The sequence below is a fragment of the Fistularia commersonii genome, chromosome 24 (genome assembly GCF_037954325.1).
Source record: "Fistularia commersonii isolate RoL2024-O1a breed Wild chromosome 24, RoL_Fcom_v1.0, whole genome shotgun sequence".
Taxonomy (NCBI): Eukaryota; Metazoa; Chordata; class Actinopteri; order Syngnathiformes; family Fistulariidae; genus Fistularia; species Fistularia commersonii.
In genome coordinates, this window is record NC_141307.1 from 4,406,571 (window position 1) to 4,429,821 (window position 23,251).

A 23,251-nucleotide genomic window follows, 5' to 3' on the forward strand; every position below is an offset into this window, starting at 1 on the left:
CACCCTCGAGTTCTAGATCTCTCTCTCAGTGAAGAGGTACTATAAAACAATGAGTGTGTGTGTGTGTGTGTGTGTGTGGATCAAACAATTCATGCCCTTTTTTTTACTTTAAATCATTTCATCTTTGAGCCGGCTTATTTTTTATTTTTTTGTTAATGTAACATAGTCATGTCGGTTTTCATTTCAAAAATCACAACCCCGGTTCCTGTAAGATCTACAGAAATCGCCTTCTGCCTCGACCACTGGGAGTCGAAAGAGATAGAAAGCAAGGGTGTGATGGTGACAGAAGCCGGTTTGGGAGAAACACAAACAAATTCTCGTGCTAATAACAGTAGCGCTAACGTTACATGGTAATAGCTAGCACGCTACAATTAATATCCATACAAGAAATAACTATGCACGACGCCCGGCGGGATGGGATTCGCTTGCAGTCTATCGGCGAATAACTCTGCTGATGCAAAAGCGCCAAAATATAATCATGTCAGTTGTTGCGTAACTGAAAAGTAAAATATAAATAGATGTTTTCTCGTGTCAGTTCAGCCGCGCTCCTCGAGGGAAGCGATATGCACACACTTTGCATCAGTGTGTAATTTTAAAACCTTTTCCGCCAACGAGCAGAACCTCTTGTATTCATCTCCTCGACGCTTTTTCAGACTTCTCAGCTGCCTGGGATCTCATTAGCTCCAATCGAGTGAAGTCTCAGTCTTATAATGTTCTGAAAGCTATTGCACAAACTGCTGCGCGCTAACAAGAAGTGAACTCGTAGAATACCGGATATCGCCGTGACATTTTTGTCATTTTTCCGAGCGCGAAAGATAGCCGGGCGCCTAGATTTGGATCTGCAGCGGGTTATAAACACATCCCCCGGAGTCGGCCCCCCTCCTCCATCTGCACCTGTTTACCCCCAGACTGTGGTTCTGTATGTTGGGGGACAGGGCAAGTCCTCGCCAGCAGACGGCAAGAGCGCGAGCTATCGACTCGGAACTCCTCCACCTGCCAAGAGAAGTAACTCTTCTTTTTATGAGCCAATTGAAATTCAGCTCACAGGCTATCCATTCTGTCAATGACAAGAGGAGTCAGGACAGCCTTGCAACCCCCAACACTAATAACAACGTAATGGTCAGAGATAGATCACGCTGAATGTTGTTAGTTAGAGACGGTCTTCAGCTCCCCATAAGTGTTTATTGCGGGCGAATTTTGCCTTCATTTGTTTTGAGCAGACGCACGCCCCTGTACATCTGCGGTCAATAGCAATAGTTTTCGCTCCGGCGGCCGACTGACAAATCACCCCAAGATTTTACAGTTAGCTCGGGGATCCTCCGCCTCCTGATAAAGGGAGGTAATCTATGTGCTTGGAGGGAAAAAAGAAAAAAACTCCGGAAACGGCGCGTGCTCGCTTGGCGTGCACAGGCTCAACTTTAACCTCCGACCCCCTGCGTCCAACCAACGCATTGGCATTTCAGATTCATAACCAACATCTGAATCCGACAAATCAATCTCCGGGAGGTCACGAATGTTCCTCTCACTTGTAAATATCCATATGCCGCTCTGATTTGTGTTTTTTTATTTTTTTTATTTGTAAATCAATACTCTCGGAGAGGAAAAGAACAGGGCAATGGTTTCTTGTGAAGGGCCTGATGGCTGCTCTCATCAGCACTGCCACTGAGGGGCAGTAGAGAGCCACATCTTCAGGGAAACCAGGCCCTGGTGACCACAATCCAAGTGATCTGACAGGTTCCACTCTTTTTGTTTCACATAATCTGAATTTTAGCTGTACCTGTTCAAATTTCAACCGCGCAAAGTCCCCAGAAGTACCTTTTTTTTGTTCCTGCATTAACTCAACAACCCCATATCTGCAAAACAACTCATTCACATAACAAGCGATCTCAAAGTAGTCTGACCCCGGCAGTTAAAAACGGAAAACACTCCGCAGTCTATTCGAATTGAAGAAGCTTCTCAGATGAGAGGTGAACAGTCTGCAAGGGAATAAATGCAAGTCCAGCTGCTACAAAAAGATTTTGAAAAAAAAAATGGCCTGGATGACTGAGGACCTCCAGAGACACGTCTTGAGGGAATTCAAACTGTCCATCCATCCATGAACGTGCACTTAGACTTTTATTTCTATACTTTTCCATTTCCTCCTCAACAGCAAAGAGGAGAGGGACTGAGAGGGTCAGTCTGTGCAGGTTTTACAACTAGTTCAGTCAGTGAGTGGGTCACAAGTGTCATGTACAAATGTTTGTTCAGAAAATACAAAACAGACCTATATGGTGAATTAGTTTAAGGTAAAAAAAAAAAAAAAGTCTTGTTTTATGATCAGCAGAATGCAAATACAATAATTTAAAAAATGTAACAAAACTTTCCAAAATGTATGCAAAAGTAGCTGAACGTTAACTGGGGGAAAAGTGAAAGAAAAATAAAGCAAACCAGCAGAAATTATTAGAAACATATGACAACCGCAAGAAAGAGAGAGCTCTTCTAACGGTATTAAATAAATTGCAAGAAAATATCACGGCACTGTTCTGCCCACTTTAAAAGTCAATAATAAATTCCCGATGTTATTATTTTAAATTTCCAGAATTATTATCATTATTATTGTTGTTTTCCTCCCATCGTGACTCCACCGCCGGTTGGATTCCAAGTCTCCCGCGGGAACTGCAATCCCAACTCTGTCCGCTAGGCGGCGCCACCGCCCGCCCCTTGTGAGCTCACTTCCGCCGGTTGGCGTCGGAACGCTCATCTGCCCGCTCGCCGCTTTTGTTCTCCCATTTCCACCAGAGCAGCGCCGCCGAGCAGTTGGACGCCGGTCGGGAAAACGCGTCGACGGAGGACGGAAAAAAAAAGTATCGGACCCGCGTCCGACAGCCCGAACGCCCGGTAGCCACATGCTAAGCGCCGACCGCTTGGAGGATACGCCGCACACCCTACTTACATAACCGGACTACTTTTCCCTGTCGTTGTTGGATTTTCCTTCTTCTTTTTTTTGTGTGTTGTTGCCACGAAACTCGACCCCCCCCCTCCCTCCTCAACTCAAAATGGAGAACGGCGACAAATACCTCCCCGAGCTTCTCGCGGAAAAGGACAGCCTGGACGCGTCGTTCACACACGCCATGAAACTTTTAACCACAGGTGAAGTGTTTTATTTGTTTTTTATTTTTTATTTTATTCCGCCGCGTTTAATTTTTTTCTGATAAAGTCTGAAAGAGGCCACGCGCTCGGCGCCATATATGCACGCGGACGGGACGAACCATTCCGAGCGTCGTCGAACAATAAGTCCACCTCCGGGTCAGTTGTCGAAGTTTTATTCGAAATAACCCGGCGAATATCACCGAAATACACTACAATTGGGGGTAAGATGTACCGCGGTGCGTAATCTAATCCGTCCGTAGTCGGAAAGTTAGAAACGCAGCAGCGGGACGGATTCTGATAATCCTCCCGGGTTGGTTTCCGCTTCCCCCCCCCCGTGTCGTCTCGCCCGGCGGCCGATGAGCCGCCAGATGGTTCGGTCCGGGTTCAAACTCCCGCCACTCGGCTTCCTCAGCCTGGAACCCACGTCCGTTTTACGCCGTCCGTTTTTGGGCGAACCTTGAAGCAGCGGTGCCGTGAATGCAAACGCTGCGTCGTCCTCAGGAGACCGGAGACGGCGGCGGGTAGCGGGTCCCGATCTGTCACTGGCCGGTGTGTCCTTGGACAGGGGGGCCGCCTCTCAGGCACTGCGGCTCCGGCGGTTGCAGAGTGTGTGCAAACTTGGGCTTATTCTCTCCACAACTGGCCGATCCGTCGGATGAGCAGTCGATTTTGTCAACCGTTCGGTCTGATAAATGGGTACAAAGTATCGATCGCCCGGTCGATGCACCCCCAAACAGCTGGATTTATGTTTTATCAATGTATGTGACCTAAATGTGTTTATTCATTTAGATGCGCCGCGAAACGGGCGTGCTAGCATATTTACAAAATTATCTGCTGACTGTAATTTGTCTTAAAGCAAAAGATGTCCAGCTGCGGGAAACTGAAGCTAATTTTAATTTGGGTGATTTATTTGCATCAAGTAATTTGTGGCTCTGTCGCCCATGTGCTTACTGCCAGCTGGTGGTTGTTTGTAGCTGTCTCCATCTACCTCTGGAGCATCCCCCGGTGACACTAATAAGTTGGTGAAAATCTAGGCTACATCCCTGAGAATGAATTCGAAAAGACAAAAGCGTGCCAGTTGGGAATCAGCTGAGGCGTCCCTGATTTGCTGCTGGTGGACTGGTGTTCCTGTGTGCCAGTGCACACAGACAGGCAGAGGTGGTTAGGGTTGATGGGTTGGGTGAGCTGCAGGTCCAAAAACCCAATTTCTGTCCATTTTCGTGATGTGTTTTGAAATTGTCAGGCCGCATGATGCAGTCACGGGAATTGATTTAAATGGGGGGGTACTATAACTCGAGCCAGAATATTCTGAAAATGAGCAGATCTATCTTGCAGTTTGTGGTATAAAATGTTTTGCTGTTTGGCATTCAGGAAATAGCGTTTGGTCAGTATTTAGATCTTCATATTAGGACCTGCTTCACATCGCTGAATGGTGAGCAAATGTGTTCATCAATGCCTCCTGGGTCGTGTATGTTAGTGTCGCCATTGTGCCTGAGATGCCCTCGTACAACTCTGCGATTTCATAATCACTTGAAACGGTACCTCTCCCCTTCCAGAAATTGATAGAATCCAGAATGGCGAGACTAAAAAGGAGGCAGAAACGTACCTGGATTTGTTCACGACAAAGAACATCAAACTCAAGGAACGAGTGCTCATACCCGTTAAACAGTACCCCAAGGTGAGCCTTCTTCGCCCCTGTTTTTCTGTCTTTTGTCATCTGTCCCCACTGTGAACCCCTCCTGATTTAAATTTATCCCACAGTCAGTTTTCAATTACACAAAGCCACAGGGTTACTGGCAGTCTCGAATGACTCCTCTCAACATTGATCTTTAAGCTCAAGAGCATAATTACAACCCGTTTTTAAAATGGCACCAAAACAGACCAGGAGTTAATGTGCTGGTTAGGTTCTCATTGTCTTCACTGTCCCCTCAGCAGATTTGATCCGGTGCGCCGTTTGGAAAGTATTCCACATCGCGGGATGGTCTCGTTAAACCTTCAGCTATATTTATCCATAGAAAGCCGGTCTGTCTGCAGGAGGGGTTTTATTTTTTTAAGTGCGTGTTATTTCTAACAGCATAATCCCTCACTTGCATATTGCTATGGTTTATTTGGGTCGTGTCGGGTCACCTCATGTTATACGGCTGCCATTTTAAGTGGAATCAAGCACTCATTCTTCTAATATACAACAGGATTTGAAGTAGAAGTATTTGCTATCACAAGAACAAGATCTGAAGGTGCTCAGATCAATATGATGTAGGAGGCTAGTCTGCGGTTTAACACAGCCCTCTGATCTCTCAGACTTAGTTTTAGTTTGTGAATCAGTCTGCTGTGTCAGGGATTGCAAGAGCCAATGAGCGTTTTCACAAGCTACTTTTTATAACCCCCAAGGAATGTCACTCTAAACCTACTCAACAGCCCTAACTAATAGTAGGACACGACATACAACCGCAGTAAACAAATTGTGCAAAGACGGCAGATAGTAGCTTTTGATCACAAATTTGTTCAGGCTCAGTGTTCTGATGATTGAAGTCACCAGTCACTGACGGTATTACAGCCCCTCTTGGGCTCGTATCGACCTTCTCGGGTCAATATAGCACTTGCAGCTGCAGTATGCACAACAGGAACTTTGACAGTGATTTCTCCGTTGCTCTATTGGCGCTAAACCGCCCGCGTTTGGTCGGCAGTCTAATCTTTCTCCGCTTTGTTTTTGTTTTGTTTTTTTCTTTTTAGTTCAATTTCGTAGGGAAGATCTTGGGTCCCCAAGGTAATACTATCAAGCGTCTGCAGGAGGAAACTGGAGCCAAGATCTCCGTACTGGGCAAAGGATCCATGAGAGACAAAGCCAAGGTAAATCACTGTTTGTACTGGCACATCTGGTTTGACGCACCTGTGAGAAGGGTACCTAAAGCCATAACACATCTGGCCCGTACTTGAGGTATGGCAAGCATCAAGCCCAGATGGCGTAAACTTGCAAGAGAGCACATACACACATAAACATCAAGCCAAGGGCACGCACAGCCAGTGCATCTGTTCAAGGGATATTTAGGATAACCCGCTAAACGTGTTATCTACCATTTTGATGAAATTATTATGTTACACAAAGGAAGGAAACACCACACACTTGCCTGCTGCTCCAGGGGGTGGGTAAAATGCAATTACTTCTTGCATAATTCATTTTATCTCGAATTTGTATTGCTTTGACTTGCTGACACCCTCGCTATGATACTCTTGTTTTAGGAGGAGGGGCTGCGGAATGGCGGCGAGCCAAAGTATGCCCACCTGTCTATGGAGCTGCACGTATTCATCGAGGTGTTTGCCCCGGTGCCCGAAGCCTATCTGCGCATGGCACATGCCATGGAGGAGGTCAAGAAGTTCCTGTTCCCTGTGAGTTTGTCTTGTTTGGCTTTGCTGTTGCTTGTTGAGTTTTTTTTTTTAACTGTAATTTGCGGTTTTATTGCCAAAGCATTTAGTGTTTAACACTGCATGGATTCGGGGCTTTGGATTTTGAACTGAAATTTCTTTGAAATTCAAATGATTTTTATCCTCAGGCAAAGTCAGACTTGAGGTCGCGTTGCAAAATGGAGAATATGACAGACTTACCAGAGAATGTAAACTTTGCGTAATAGTCTGAATGCCAACGTATTATTTGTCGGGATGGGGACCAACAAATATTTTTTTTTTTTTGCGCAGCATGGAAATTAGTATTTTCTAGTTGACTGTGTCACTTGTCGGGCATTTCCAATGGTGGATGGTGGTCGCTATTATCCCAGAAATGGGGTGAAAATTGGTGTTTCCACCTGGCGGTCATCTTTCCATCACTGTTGGTTGCAGCAGGACACTGTGAATACCCACCACTCCTGCGGAGTCAGATGTTGTCCTCCATGGAATGATTACGGGTTCTACTCCTTTCCCCCCACTAAAGACAAAGCAAGCTGTTTGGGGTATTTTGTCGAGTGTGACAGGGAAAAGAATAGTTCGAGGAAATGGCAGATAGGGAAATAATGTAGTCTGTGAGTAAGATTGTGTGCACTTTGTGCCAAACACGCGAGTGTTTCTAAAAAAGGAACCATTTAGTTTTTTGTGTCTGGAGACCTAGTTTTTGTTCGTTTGTGCATTTACTACGAATGACCTACTATCTTTAGTAAACATGTTTGTGCTGTGCTGTACGGAATTTCTGAGGTGATCAATAGGCGTTAACATGTTCACTGTGGATTTTTCCTTATTTCTTATTTTGACAACCCTTCGTGTCGGAAGAGAAGCGCTGGCAGGGAGTGCAAAGATCAAATATACGTATTATCTAAGACATGAGGGGGAATAAAACACAGAATAACCGCACGCTGTGCAGAAATAACATGACAGTTTGACAGCATTGATAGCCTAAGTGATGAGAATATTAGCATCCTAAAATAGTCTGAAGCCAGCATGAGGCTGTGGCTGTGCTGACTGTTCTTGGGTGGATGAGACAGGGAGCGCCACTCTGTAAGGTGAAGGGTGCTGAAGTATGGAAGTTGGAGCTTTGCGGGAGTGGGGGGGCGTGCAGTAGGCCAGCCGCCAGATATTTACTTGCAGCAAATACAGCGGATAGTCCAGGCACATAAAGCGATCGGCTTAAGAGGAAAAATGCGGTGCCTTTTAATGTGTCAGCAGGGTTACGCCATCATCTGGCTCGAGTACAGGTCTGTCCATCACGGTGTCTCATCCTTCCGGGAGAACGGGAGAAAAATCCTCCCGGAGATGTACGGCTCCCAGACTGAAATGTGCGAAAGTTCACCCTTTGCTGCCTACGTTTGCTTGATTGGTTTTGTGCTGAGATTCTTGTGAGCCGGCCAAACTTGTATGCCGTCAAGCCAAGATGAAGCTTATGTGCTCTTAACAGTGGCTTACAATGAAGCAAGCCAATGGACTCAGGGGTTTTTAAAATTCCTCACATTTTAAATTAGAGCGCAGGGACTAATTTAGATCAGAAGGCCAGATGAATGGACTGATGAACCACTCCTGATGTTGTTACCCTCCTGATGTAGAAAGCTGTTGTCTTGAAGGTCTCGCTGTCACATTTTAACCGCTAATCTCTTATTTTAGAGGCTTATATTTGAATTTAGGCCATTTTTTTTTTTTCAATATATTTTTGTGCTCAGTGTTTCTCAGCGTGTGGATATGATGGGATGGAGGATTTGGCACAGAGCTCACAATACAATTACATCCAGATCCTTTGGTCATGCCAAGATTTTAGTAATATATTGCATTCTACATATTTCATTCCTTATTATTCACAGAAAATAAGAGTAATCTTTTTGCACGTCTGTCTTTCCGCTGTGAATGTTACTGACATGCGGCTCATTCGCCCGTCTTTTTGAACCTCTTCTTTTCGGTGCACACGTCGTTTCATAATTTTTGCATTACAATATCATCTCTGAGGAAGAAGGGTGCTGCTCGAGTGTTCTCTGCCCTGTAAGCTTTGCATTTTTTTTCTTCTGGCGTTCCAAGAGAATTGATTAATCACCGTAGAAAGGATAGATTGCCGTATCAATAATAATTGCCTGGCGGATGAGCAGATGTGCGAAATGAAACCTCTCTGCGAAGGGTCAACATCTTATTTCTTGACACGGTTTCTTATCTGGTGAATTGGGAAGACAGTTCATGTCTGAAGGAACCTGATTTAACGCCTTGATGGATAACAAGGTGCCATCTCGCTGCAGCTGCAGTCACCCTGCCGATCGCATGAGATGAATTTGTAATCAGCCTAATGGCTTAGGGTTGCCTTTGCAGCACATGATTGAAAGCTGCCACCCGTGTTTTCTATTCCTCTATCTGTTCTTTTTTTTTTCCATCCCACCATCATTAGAGCTTTGTCGCCGTTCCAGTGCAGGGAAAAGAATCGATCAGGTCACAGTGCAGCTCTTCAAATTGCTCCCCGAAGAAAGATGGTGGATTGTGTTGCAGGATTTCTGCTCCTCAGACAGGCTGCTTCACTAATCCACTCCAACTTGTGCTTTGTTTTACTTCCTTGTTTATTTACTTATTTATTTATTTGGCAGATGAAAAAGGTAATTGTTCACGCGGTCACACCAGAGTCGCTCCGAAGTGCAAAGAGAAGGGATTTTGTTTTTTTTTGTACGACACGGAGGGACGGGAATGATGAGAGCGTGTCTTCTCTCTGTCGGCCTCGCTCTTTCTTCCCCTCAGTCTGGGTGGGAGTGGATACTGTGTTCGAGCAGCTCCGTAATTGCATTTCACTTTTGTTCATTGCGTCCTCGACCACACCGCCTGCCTCTCCTCTTCACCGCGCCTTGTGCATTTGATTCTCATCTGCACACCGTGTTGTTCATTTTCTCAACCCGTCTGCAGGACATGATGGATGATATCTGTCAAGAGCAGTTCATGGAGATGAGCTACCTGAATGGAGGCCAGGAGCACGGCGGCCGAGGCAGAGGGGGCATGATGGGCCGGGGCCGCGGAGGGCCCCCCGGAGCGCACAGGTGACGAGAACACAAGTTGGCTTTTGCAGGGATCCCGTGCAGGCCGTTTTCCTTTGCTTTCCTCCTTACGGTATCACAAGGACCCGCCTTCTCTCCTGCTGCATCCCTAAGAATGATGAGCAATCCTGGAAGTAGTTATTTTTATCCACAGCGGCATGTTTTAAAAACTGGACATTCACCTCTTAATGACTCATGACTTGAAAAGGGCTATACATCCTGTTGACTTTAGATTATTTTAGTTTGCTGTTATAGAATTCAAATATCCGAAGCAATGCTTCTTAAATTAAAAATAGTCTTTTTTTTTTCTTAAATCTGCTGAATTATGTATCGGTAAGTAGAAGCACTGTTAGACCTTTTTTTTGAATACTCGATGTAAGATTTTTGTATTTTGCATACCTTGGAACTCTCAAAGGCTCTCACACAATAATTCCTCATACTGGCAGAGTATATTTATTTGTAAGTAAACAAACAAAATGTAGGCACATGTTTGAAGCAGGCAGTTTTTCTGTAAACACTGCAGGAGCGTCCCATTGGGACTCGGTCCCGGCTGCTACGCAGGCGAGGGAGGGGAGGGGGGGGGCTCTGAAATGTTTGAAATGTCAGAAGGAAATAAGTAGTGTTGAGCTTTGTCTCATACAAGATCAATATGTGTATTGATTCGATCTGACGAGCATTTTTTCAGCAAAAATTGCTCAACGTTATTAACGATTAAAAAATATTTAAATTCTCAATCCCAACATGGGTTGACTGTGCGGCGGTTTTGCAGGGGAAGGGGGATGCTGCCTCGCGGCGCAGCCAGGGGAGGCGTGACCCGAGGCGGCCCCGCCAGAGGCGGAGCCATGAGAGGGGCCCCCGGAGCCCGAGGTGGACCGGCGGTACCTGCCAGGGGGGCTACGGCGGCTCGCGCTCGTCCACCGGCCACCGGCCCCCAGAGGATGGTGCCCCCGCACCAGCACCCCGGCGCGGGCACCGAGGGCTACGACGAATATGTAAGTAGAACAGTCAGAACCTCCGGCACAGAGTTTGCTCACTTCACTTAATCTTTTAGCTGAAATGTAGAACAGGGGTCAAATCTAAATCAGCAAATTCCTCCATGATGTCGACGGGGACTTTAGAATACTAATAAAAAGATGGCTTTGAGATGCGACGCTTGCAGGTTTCATGCGTCTGGTTCTGACCCCTGGCTCTCCCGTAGAGTGCCATTGTTCGAGGCTCTGATCGATTTCACTTGCTTGTCTGTCAAGACGGGACCGAGTTCAGATGCCGGAGAGTCGCGTGGGGGGGGAGCGAGTGTCGGCTTTTGTTGGAGTGCAGTGCATCAGGGACGTCTTGACATTCATGATTCATGAACAAGCCTCTTCATAACTCTCTGGTTTCTGTGTTTCCTTCCTCTCCAGGGCTACGATGAGAGCTACACAGAGACGGCCTACGAGTCATACGACAGCTATTACAGTCAGCCGCAGGCGTGAGTGATTCAGACGTCTCTTTGGTTTTCACCTGCTTCCCACAAACTGCGCACACCGCCTGGTTTCCACTTTGACGTGGAACGTGTATTTAGAGCAGCGGCCGTGATACTTTTTAACCACTCTGCAGAAATTCGGGCTATACGAGACTTGATGTTTCACGGATGGGGTGGCGGTGTTATTCAGGAACGGCGGCAGCAGCAGCAGCAGCAGCAGCAGGGACCGACATGTTCCATGCTAGAGAGCCAAGCTTTGATCTTATTCATGGAAGCCAATTATCATCCCCCTCGACATCAGTCTGACACCGCTCGATGTTTTCAAACATTAAAGTGATTTCTTTCTTCTTTCTTCCTATTTTTGACCATCAGAGAGCCAGAATACTATGACTATGGACACGGAGACGCCACAGAGACCTACGAATACGGTAAGGCTGGTGTCATGCTGACCTACTTACGACCGTAAACAGATGCTAATAAAAGAAATGGGTGAATTTCTGCAATGATGCAAGCGGTATATTGACATAATCCCATTACCGTTATGGGATTCGTGGATGACACAGAGTTTTGAAAAAAAACGGCACACCAATCTCGAGTACGCATCTGAGGAAGAGGCCTAGTTTTTGCTCGAAACGTCATGTATGCGGGTATAAGTTTTTTGTGTTACATGTAAAATAAATCATCTCTGTTGGAGCATTTTGGGTGTGTGGATTTTTTTAAACTCTGCTTGGGGCTGCGTGACGCCGGGGGCAGAGCAATCGTTTTTGGAACCCAACATTCCTGGTTTGATTGCCGGCTCCTAGTGTGTCAGTGTTGTCGATCAAGACGCTGAACCCCTAAGTGCTCCCTGGTGGACGGCAGCCTACTGCTTGTGGTTCATCCATGATGGGTCAATTGCAGAGAACTAATTTCCCCACGGGGATTAATAAAGGATAAGTATAATTATAAGTCGATTTTGGATCCAGCACCCATCCCTGACTGCAGCAGATGTGCGTGTGTTTGTCTTCTCTAATTCATGGATGACACCACATGACCATCGCATCATGTTCCAGCCACTGTCATGAAAATAAAAGGAAATTTATTCTAGTCGAAATCTAATTATGCTGTGATAGGTCGTTATGTAACGAGTTGTTTTGCGGAAACTAGGTGGCAACTGAGTGGTGGGGGTGTCGACGCGTCAGGGGGAACGATGGATTAGGGTTAGGGACCTGAGGTGAAATTTAGAACAAGTGCAGCTGTTATTCAGAGAAACTTTGTTTAACTCCACATGGGGACAAAATTCAACTTGCGTTGTCATAAGGAGATTGACAAGAGTTAACCACGAGTTGGTCGACCGGGAGCGTCAATAGAAAGAACACTTGTAATATCAGGACTTTAACGACAAGCCTTTTTCTACGGTCAGGGTGTAATAATGTGTTCGCTTGGCCAGGAAGTGACACTTGAAAGCTCTTTAACATCCTCAGTTAAACATTAGCAGAGGTGAGTGTCGCTGCTAATAGCTCGCGGTGTAATGAGCCACTCGGTTAAATAACTCTTGCAAACGGTCCGTCTATCAACTCCTGATTGAATTCATGAGATGCTTTTCTCAAGGACCCGCGGCGTTTGTTACAAAAGTTTCTCGGAAGGAAGATTTAAAACCAAATGCGCTGCAGAAACAATCCGGTCTGAACAGCAGGCCCTCAAACCAAGGCAGCAATGTTCCTGGAGATGTAAATATGTCAACAGCTCCCGAATAAGTTTCAGTAGCAAAATATTTGTGCAAAAGTGTTTCCTTTATGAAACGTCTATTGTTGGAGCTCATTGTCGTGGCCATATGACTCCAAAATTGTTCAGGACATTGTCAGAAACGTGGTTCTGTTTGAACCGTGTTTTATGTGTGTGTCGTCCCCCAGGCCAGGATGACTGGAACGGGACCCAGCGAGCGACCCAAGGAAAGGCCCCTCCCCCCTCCAGAGGTGCCAAGACGGGCTACAGGGAGCACCCATACCGACAGTACTGAAGTGGACTTGCCAACTTTAAAGTGTCGCCCTGACAACCGCGGCAGCTCTCGCTTTAAGCAGCCCGAAAAAAGTAATTGTCCGTTTTGTCTTGGTTCTGGTTTCTGTTTTTTCCTTTCTTTTCGTCTCTCCTACATTGGACTTTTTCAAGAGACAAATTGGGAACTGAAAATCACCACTGTTATTTTTTTGAGATTTGACCACAAACTCCCGCCGCTCCTTTGTCCACCAACCGATCGCCCATCCATCCATAAGACCAACCGACAAAAGCGGCTTCTAGATGGGTTCGAGGAACGTTGGCTCCCTTATTTGTTGTTTTTTGGTTAATTTTTGATTCTTTTGCTGTATTATCTTCTCTGACCCTTTTACCCCTCTGGCTTTTTTTGCATTGTTGGTTATTAATCTTTTAACTGTTTGGAAATAGTCATTTCTAGTGAAAATAGTGGCTCATTATCACCTTGTCCAAGGAATCCTTTTTTAATTGTTTTTAAATACAAAGAATCTGTCGAGGGTCAGTTGCAGACTCCCATTTAGGCTACATTTCAAAATTCTGTATTAATATAGAAGGATTAAAAGGCCTTTTAAACTTGTAATTTAGAAAAACAAAAAGACTTAAATGAAGCGAAGGCAAAAGAATCCGTATTAATGATATTATTAATTCATTTGATGATGGCTTGTTAATAAATAGCTCTAAAACATCTATTTAGATTTAGGCAGCAATATTTGTCATTGTCCTTAGAGTTTTGAAATATAGCCCTAATAGACACTGTAGAGATGGACTGTCCTCATATCCTTAATTTGTTCTCCATGTTAAAAAAAAAAAAATTAAAAAAAAAAACAAAAAAAAAAAAAGAGATTGATTTAAGGCCGAAGAGGGAAGAGTTGTGTTAAAGAGCACCCGGCCCGCAGTCGGCCTCCCGTTCTGCTTCGAAATCGCTGAGGTCTTTTGATTTTGTGATCTGACTCTCTAAACTGCATGCACCAAAATACTCGACCAAGGATTGGGACAAAAATCTCCACATGGGTCTTCTCTTTCCACAGAGAAGGGATCCTGCAGCTCAATCCCAACTCTTGTACATATTTTAAAACATCCTAACTGTACTTATTCTGCCACTAGTCTCTGTACCCTCTCCATAAAATGCATTATGCTACATGTGTAAGCTTGCCTAAATAGGTTACTAAATCTGTCCAAAAGATGTTTTGCAGCAGTTTGTCAATAAAGCTTAGATTGTTTTTTATGAAACTTAACTTGCTTTATTTGTTTCCTGTCCTAGTAAAATCTGAAATGGCCTTTTTTAAACAACTTTCAGCCGCCAGCTGTAGGTGTTTTCCTTTGTTTCCTCATTCAAAAGCGCATTTTAAATCTAAATGAATGTATTGACGCCTGACGACTTTAACCCTACTAAATGATGTCTTGATTGATTATCAAAAGAGCACAACTTATTCTTTCTCTCTCTTTCTATACTTTTTAAAAAGGACCCAGAGGTAAGACCTCTAAAATAACCTGGATAGCTTCCTAATGTGTATAGAGTTCTAAAGCATTGAATGCCTGGGTATGTATAAGACTTTTTCAATCCTCTTACCTGTGGTCGTAATCGTTAATGAGACTTGCTTTCGTAGCATTTTGGAAAATTAACCGAATTCAAACCACCATTCAGGTCTAGGCTTCATTGTCATGAATGACGCTGGCGCGACGGCTACTTTAATACACAGTAATGGCAGTGCAATGGAGAGGATGGTTATAACCTAGAGAAGTCCACCGTAAAGGTAACCTAACCCTAAATGTTTAATTTCGTAGTGTGTTTATCCTTTGACATAAACTTGCTGGTAAATGCGTACGTTTTCTTAAAATACCTTTGCAGTCTTGGCAACAACAACAAAAAAAAGCATAGACCTAAAAGTAAGAAAAACTTAACTTCCAACGTTACACAGTAGTGGATTTTATGTATCAAAATAACTGTTCTGTGTACTAACAAAATACGTGAGAATAGTTTTTAATGCAACTCTTGCTAAAATGGAAAAAAAAGGCAAAATGTCAATATCTTCTGTACTCTTGAGCTGCTGTTACTTTTTTAATTTGCAACATGTGTGGAAAGGATGCTTACTGTAATAATTTAAAAGGTTCTGCCTAAAAAAAAAAAAAAAAAAAAAGAGCTTGAGTTGCATGAGCGAATCTTCTCCTGTAGACGTTGCATGATCTCTTGTCTCAAGTTTCTCCCGGAGATATTAGACGAGGTATTGATTTGGGTTCTGTCCTTCCTCCAGGCACCGCCATCAGTCACTGAGAGCCCCGAGACCGTCAGTCTGCGCCGGCGAGACCCTGCAGCCCACAGGTCGGTCTCCGTCTGCCTCCCCGCTCTTTGCATGGAATCACTTGGGGTTACGGGTGTGTGTAATGAGCTGATGTTGCGACTATCTTAGCGTTAGCAACTTCCTCTTGGCGATGCTCTATGAATTTGGAAACGGCTAGCGCATTTTTTTTGACAGATCTTCCTAGAGGCTCGAAAGAGGCCGTAATTCTAGGAAAGTTTCGAACTCGTGATTTGCCGAGTCACACCTCATCGAAAGTTCAAAGTTAGGAATCCAACCTGCGCATCTGCATCGCAAACAAAGGATTCGAAGTTGGTTAAATCTGATCCGAATGTTGTTTTCAAGGTTCCCCCCCGAGCCAAAATTCACCGCTCGGCAAAGTGAACTCCTAAATCCCCCCGGGATTGATTTCCGCAGAAGATTCTCGTAGGTAGATAATGTCGTAGCCCGCATTGTTTCCGCTGTGAGCCGCTGCTGGTTGAGCCACGAACACCCGCATTACTGGCCCTTCTTAATGCGGGAGGTCATCTTTAGAAAGTTCCTCCTGAATGAGGCGCCGTCCTGCGGCAGATCTCGTTGTTGCCGTGTCTTTATGGGGAGACGGGGAGGATCGTCCAGCCGTAGCAGTAACCCCGGTTTGTAAGTGTCGAGCTGACACTCCGGAGAGGCGCCGCCGCCGCCGTTCAGCGGGTCCTATTATTTTCTGAAGACTGTTGTGCGAGCCGCAGACGCCCGGAGGCGTCTCAGACGGTGTAACATTATGCAGCGGCAGCGAGTTCACGATACTGGCGGCGTTTCAAAGGTTGATTCCGGCGATTGCCCGGCTCCCGTCGCCGCCTCGCATTTCTGACAGCGCCTGTGAATCGGTGTGTGTCGCCGCCCGCCTCCAGCCGGGTTTCGACTAGAGGAGACCGCAACGCCGGTGTCAGTGTGGTCTGGAGGAAAGTGACTAATGAGGATCCGTGGCTCAGGGCTCTCTGACAGAAGGGGCGGGGGGGAGCAAAAGGTCTCTGGCGATTCCAGAAATGGAACCAGCGGCGGGCGGGCGGGGTGTCGAAGGGATTTCTCAGGATGGCGAGTCGGCGCCTCGGAGGCAGGAGAGAGCGTTAAATGAAGGCTGGAGAAGTAACAGACTTTGAGAAACGCTGCCGCATTTTTTTTTTTTTTTTTTTTTAGCAGGAGGAAGCCAGCGAGCGGCTTTTAAAGAGCATTTTTAAAAAGCATTGTGATGGAAAGGTCATTCTTGTAAAAGTGTTTGACACGACGAAAAACGTTTTTTTTTTTTTTGGACATGTTGTCAGCTCGGCTGGCCCACTCCCACAATAGAATGTGGATTTGTACCAAAGTGTGGCGGGCAATAGCCGAGTCGCTTCATCCCGCAAGAACTTTCACCTTTTTTCGACTGGTCGCTCTGCTTGTGATGTGGAGCAAACTAAATCCATCCAGTAATAGTCGCCGTAACCGGGGTGAAAGCTTGCAAGGCTCCCGACTGGAAGCGAGGCTTGGCTGCATACTGTGGGTAGACGACCAGCTAAAGGTGTGACGGGAATGATATTCTGAACAGATTTTTGTTTTTTATATATATATATGGAGCTTTAAATTGTTCATAGCTTAGCCTCAATAGGAACATTAATGCCTTCATCCATAATCACAGCTCTTTTAGTAATAAATGTCCCCCTGAAATTTGTCCTGGCAGGAAAGCGACAAACCAAACGTGGCCGTCCTCGGTCCCTGCGCGGCCCCTTAACTCTCATTAAATCACCGCCGAGCGCCGGATTCTGACAGTTTTTAAAACAGAAGGGGGGGGGGGGGACGTTTTTTTATTTTTTTTTATTTTGGTGTTTACATGTCAGCTCAACTCGTCCCCTGCGGTTTTGTCTCCTCTGCAGTGAAGTGGTTCACGGGAGCAGCTCAGCATGAAGGAGGTGGTCAGACCCAGCTCTCTGAGGCGCCCTTTTTCTTCTTTTTTTCCTCTTTTTTTTTTTTTTTTTTGCAAAGGAGTGGCTGGATTCCCAGTTCTGTTCCTGGCGGCGAGGCTGGAAGGCGGGCCGGCTGCCAGGAGAGCCACGGCCAGCTGATGGCACGCGGGGTGGGGTGGGGGATCTGGCTCGGACTGGAACAACACAAAGACCACAGCTGGTCAGCGCAGACCCCCCCGGCCTACCGGAATAACAGACTAATTTCACGTGGACGATTTTTATTCCTCCTCATTTTGTGTCAACACGGCTGCTCCTTGCTTTTCCCCACGATTGTTGTTTTCCGAGCTCGCCCCACGCCGCCGGTTCTGCCGACCGGGCCCCCCTCGCCCTCTCCATAAATGCCCAATCCCGTTATAGTCGGCTGTGAAATTGTTCTAAATTTGCGCTAACCTGGCGAATCTGTCATGAAATTGTTTTTTTCTGCGAGCTAAGTGCCCCCCACCACCGTCCATCGAGGATCCTGCCAACCTCGGCGGTTTGAATCTTTTAACATTCCGCCGGGGTTCTGTTTAGCATCCGTGCCTTATTGCCACGCGAAATTGGACTGGGCGCCGCGGTGTCTTAAGATACCTGGAGAGTGCAAATCAGTATCTCGCCGCCGCGCGCCCCGAGGAGTCAGAATACTAATGGCGGCCTGGATTTGCATGTACTCACATGTACCCTCCCCTGCAAATGTGCAACACTTTTCCCCCGACCTACGCCGGCCCGCTCGCCGTCCAAGTACGAGTACGTATGGAGGGGCGTGCGAGAAAGAGACAGAAGGCCAAGAGTGACAGCTTCCCTTCCTCCCTCCCTCCGTCCATCCATCCATCCATCCATCACACCCGAGTTGATTTGATTCCCCTCCGTGCCATTACCGCTGATGAAATTTCGTCCGCCTGTTGTGCCCGAGTTATGTTCCGAGGTCAAATCTACGCCCGGCCGTATTAAAAACAAATGTCTCCATTCCGATCCGCGGAGTCACGGCGCCGTTTCGTTTATTGAAAGAGCGAGCGGCTTACCGGACGCGGCGTCGGGTATTCAGAACGGACGCCGTCATTTGAGATAAAGTGTCAACAGGCCGTATCCAAAACACATCATTCGTCAGTCTGTATGGGCCGTTATGTCGAGAATAATGATTTCTGTGTCGGCGATAATCTAATGAAAGATAAGGAACGGCGCGGAGGCCCATCTCTTTTGTTTGAATTGATGAACTGTCGAGCGGCGGGGCGGAAAAGAGTAAATGTTACTGCGCAATGATCAATAAAGGTGGACTCGCATATGAGCGAGTCCCCGCATCGGTCGTTTGTGATGCCTTTTTGCCGGTCTGTCTCCCTCCAACCGAGTGTGTGAGATGGAATTAGGTGAGAGACTGACGGAGTGTGTGTGTGTGTGTGTGAAAAACGCTGCATGTGTTGGAAGAGGAGATGCAAGGGGTGTCACCGTGGACAGCTGGATTGCGCATTCACACCAGCCGAGGAACATCGCATCCCGACACTCTGTGACGATCGGAGCAACCAGCTGCCGTCTGAGGATGGAAGAAAATATCATGTCCGCAAGCAGACGTCTTTTCCCCGTCAAACCTGAACATGAACCGAGCTCCGCATCACCGGCATCACACACACATTCAACCCGGGAACCTTGATTAGTAAGACCCCAGATCCGTCATGGAGCACATTTAGTATAAATATTTGGTTTAAACATTTAACTTCCTTGCCTTCTGACAGGCGCCACAGTAACCAATACAGTCCCTTTACCATTTATCTCTCCACAATACATACTGACATGAGCAGAAACATGAAACCAGCCTATTTGGTTCAAAACCTAAGTGCTTTGTTTTTCTCTAAGTGAAGGGTTATAAACACGCAACACGAATTTCGGAACCTGACCGGTCAGCTCAGTGCCGTAAACCGATGATGTTGATTGGGTCCAAGACCCCTCCAGGTCATCTCCATCCCAGTGAGGTTGGGGAAAGGATCATTTGGACAATCCTTGCACCTTGTTAAGACCCAAGGTTTAAGTATCAGGTTGCTGATGAATATATGTAGAAATGACATTTGGTGTTTTGTTTTTTTGTTTTTTTTACGTAAGTGCTTTTTTTCTCTAAGTGTAAGGTTGTATACCCGCAACCCGGATTTTTCTGTAACTGACTGGAAAGCTCAGTGCCTTAGGACGCTGATGCTGTATGTGGATACTGCTGGTTCGAATCCGGCGCTGGTCAACATTCACATTTGTTCCCAAACCCTGATCCGAGGCCCATCCTCCCAGAAGCTTTATTTGGGTGGAGCTCACAGTTGGTTTAGTGGGTGAAGTCGCTGACCCGGCATTCAGTGGTCCAGGGTTCAAGTCTCACTTTGCTGTATGACTCTAAGTACAGTCGACATCGCTTTGTTTTTTTTTTAAGTGCTGTTTTCCTCTAAGTGTGACGTTATGTACATGAAACCCGGATTTTTCTCTGTGACTGGTTAGCGCAGTGCCATAAGCCACTGACGCTGTATGTGGATACCGCTGGTTCAAGTCCAGTACCAGTCACACAGCCACATCGGGTACCCGCCCGGTGGAAGGCCGACAACAGCCAGGTCGGGTCCCAACCCCGATACAAGGCCGACGTGGGGGAGTCAGGTGAAGCAAGGAGGAGGGCGAGAGGCAGACAGGCCGAGATAGGGAGGAGGGGGGGCCCCACTAACCAGGGCCCCCCGGGGGGACTTTGGGGGTAGAGAGAGGGGGGCATGCAAAGATGCACTGTAGAAACAAGCCTGCTATCAAAATTTTTTTTTTTTTTGAAACGGACTTGGGTTTTCATCCACATAGGGGCCTCAGACACAAATTTGGAGGGAGAGGGAGATGGATACTTTATTGCTTTTCAGAAAAAGATAAACATCAAACAAGATACAGGGAAAAAATATTTAAATTAAAATCAAGTTAGCTGCTAACTTTACACAAAACTATCCAGACTGCTGGCACTCTTCGATACCAGACTTCTACCGCACCTACAAGCACAAACACAACAGTTAGGGATGGAGTGACAAACAACTTACAATTAAACACAAAGAAAACTCACAGAAAAATGAGCAGAACCTGACATCTTAAACATCTTACTGACTTCACTAAAGTCACTGCTGTTAAATATCAGCAATCAATTAACACTGTCTTTAACAAAAAATAACACTATACAAAATTAACAAGAAAAATCAAGGATGTCACTTACCATTACTTTGCCAAGCACTTGTGATGTACATTTGCAGACTCTCAGAGGACAATCTGAAAAACACAGATTCATTGCATTGAAATACAAACAATCACTTTGGTGACCAGGTATCTTTAGTGATACACAACTTGTATTATTGAGACAATAATGGGAAAATTAAGCCTATTTTAGCACTCAAAGGAATGTGTGCAATCCAGAGTTGTTTGACAAGACAGGATTACTTATATCCTGACTACAGGATATAACAAAGATATAGACTACAAAGATATATATATAGATGGATTTGAGCCAGTACCCTTCTGTTTCAGTCAGGAACAGCCCACTGATGCCAGATCTCATAAACATATATCCACATAAACATGTGCAAAATATTAAGCAAATGCACTGGGATCCTTCCCACCAAGCTTATTGGAAGTATATATACTGCTCAAAAAAATAAAGGGAACACTTCAACACCACAATGTAACTCCAAGTCAATCACACTTCTGTGAAATCATCGTGTCCACTCAGGAAGCAACACAGATTCATTTTGACTTGTTTTAAGGACATTACATCAAAGTTGGATCAGCCTGGAGTTTGTTTTTACACTTTAATTTTGAGTGTGATTCTTATCCAGACCGCCATGGGTTGATACAATTGATTTCCATTGATCATTTTTGTGTGATTTTGTTGTCAGCACATTCACCTGAGCAAAGTATTTCATAAGAATATTTCATTCATTTAGATCTAGGATGTGTTTAAGTGCTCCCTTTATTTTTTTGAGCAGTGTATATTGATATGTGCAGGAACAGAACCTTCTTTCTGAGCCAAATTTTACACCCCAGTCAGACAGCTATATAGTTGAATAAATGGGAATATAACCTTCAAATCATAAAGAAGCCACAAGATTCACATAAAAAACAGCTAGTAGACAATGTTCCAAGAAAACACACATCAGCAAGAACATTTAAACAACCTGCAATAGTTGATTCACCAATCCTGAGGACCTCACATGTACAAGATGTAGTCTACCTCCACTCTTAAGTCACCTGCATAATGTGTTCACTAAAGGCATTTCCATCGTTTTCAGAAAGTCCCTCCGCCGGATACCAAACCTGCCCGTCACTTGTTCTAACTCCCATCCCAGCTACAGGGCATAGCTGCCAAAATTGAGCATCACAGCTTCAATTTCTGACTCTCACCGCCAGAAATTTCCTCAGTCCTCCTTCAAGGTAACTCCTACTTAAATTCTCTTCCTGTAGTACAAGAAATTCTGCCAAGTGTCTCGCTTTGCACCTGCTCTCCTGGACACTACATCCACCTTCCTTCTCTGCATCACGTCAGCCAACTCTACTTTTCCCGGTCATCGTCCCAATATTCAAAGCCCCTACTCAGTCCCGCACTCTGCCCTTTCTGTGCTGCCTGCATCTGGTTCAAGGCGCACATTATGTCTGATGCAACTCTTTGCATTTATCTGCACTCCGGGAGACCAAACAAGAGGAACAAACGTATGCAGACAAGAGTTACAGGAAAGCGTATTTATTAACACTGAAAACAATGTAACAAATGGAAAGTCTTTGGCTCCTGAACAGTCTGTGGCCCGACATCAACCGCTGCCGCCTCCAAAAGCAATTCCAGTTCAGCCGGCGTCGCCCAGGACCAATAGGGGACTGCAACTGGTTACCATTTACTAAATGCTCTCAGCTGCTCAGAACTACCTGCAACATAAAGGGAAACAGTGCCACAGATGAACAAACAGGTGCTGCAGTGAAACTGACACAACTCATAGGTTACAAAGCCAAGAGGGCGAGGGCTTCCTTCTCAATGGGTCTACTTTGATGTTTCAGAAATTTTGGAAAACAGAATTATGTTAAAGGGACAACAAAGTTACTCCAGACATGAACGGTGTGCAAAGGAAGTTTCTCCATCTCAAATCTTTGGACAAATACAGCTGTTCCACAGTAGCTATCAGAAAAGTTGAAAAAGAAACTGAGCCTGTGTCATGTACCCGATGAAACTGAAGTTCAAAATACAACTGGAGGATCACTAACAAAAAGACTTCATGGACTGTCCTAATCAAACATCTTTATACATATAAATTTCAGTTGAGACTATTTGAATCATGCTGACTATCAATTCATTGGTCCTTAGTGCACCTAGAAAAAAAAACAATTACTCAAGCATCTTAAAGGCTACCACAGACATAATTACAATGGAAACAAATTAATGTTGCAATCAAAAGGTGCAGAGTAGAGGGGCAAAAATACTGCAGTTAAAAGAAAAATCCATGACCATCTAGTCACAGGTGGGGGCAGGAAAAAAAAGCTAAGCCACAAACTAATGGGTCAGCTTTACCAACAAGGAAGCAAACACCACAACCATGCAAACTCTGGCTCTTTCTTACCTTCCAACACTAAGATAAACCTCAAATAACCTTAAAGCACACTAAGCCAATACATGCAAGACACCTCTCACTGGCTTCACATCAAAAAGCCCAATAGACCAAAAAAGAAAATAATTTAAGCAGAAGAATAACTCACCAAAGATCCCAGTCCAATAGCATCACCCAAACAAACTCACAGGATTTGAAAGACAAACCAAAAGTCTGCTTTCCCCAGGGAAAGGGCACCACACTGCAATCATCTGTCTCTCCCCCAGAGTCCTGGCATCTACAGGAAGTGATGTCACAGCCAGTATTAAAAAGCCCAGCGTCCTGGCAGGGACCAATAGGAGGC

The 23,251-nt window shown here is 45.5% G+C and overlaps 1 protein-coding gene across 5 annotated transcripts; it reads left to right on the forward strand.

The window, feature by feature from the left end:
• The first annotated feature begins 2,719 nt into the window (after window positions 1-2,719).
• Window positions 2,720-23,031, forward strand: khdrbs1b (KH domain containing, RNA binding, signal transduction associated 1b). Of its 5 annotated transcripts, XR_015107994.1 has the most exons (13): window positions 2,720-3,129; window positions 4,686-4,807; window positions 5,860-5,976; window positions 6,367-6,513; window positions 9,475-9,605; window positions 10,372-10,594; window positions 11,003-11,070; window positions 11,437-11,492; window positions 12,957-13,134; window positions 14,538-14,614; window positions 14,720-14,828; window positions 15,327-15,394; window positions 17,261-19,574. XR_015107994.1 is itself a non-coding variant. In XM_086171126.1 (9 exons), exons 1-9 carry the CDS (start codon window positions 3,036-3,038, stop codon window positions 13,061-13,063), a joined length of 1,065 nt encoding a protein of 354 aa, XP_086027252.1. In that variant the 5' UTR covers window positions 2,721-3,035; the 3' UTR covers window positions 13,064-14,304. The 5 variants fall into 5 exon arrangements, 1 of the variants encoding a protein (XP_086027252.1); XR_015107993.1 differs by lacking the exon at window positions 17,261-19,574 and adding an exon at window positions 21,607-23,031 and having other exon boundaries at window positions 14,538-14,828; XR_015107991.1 differs by having other exon boundaries at window positions 14,538-14,828.
• The last annotated feature ends 220 nt before the right edge of the window (window positions 23,032-23,251 follow it).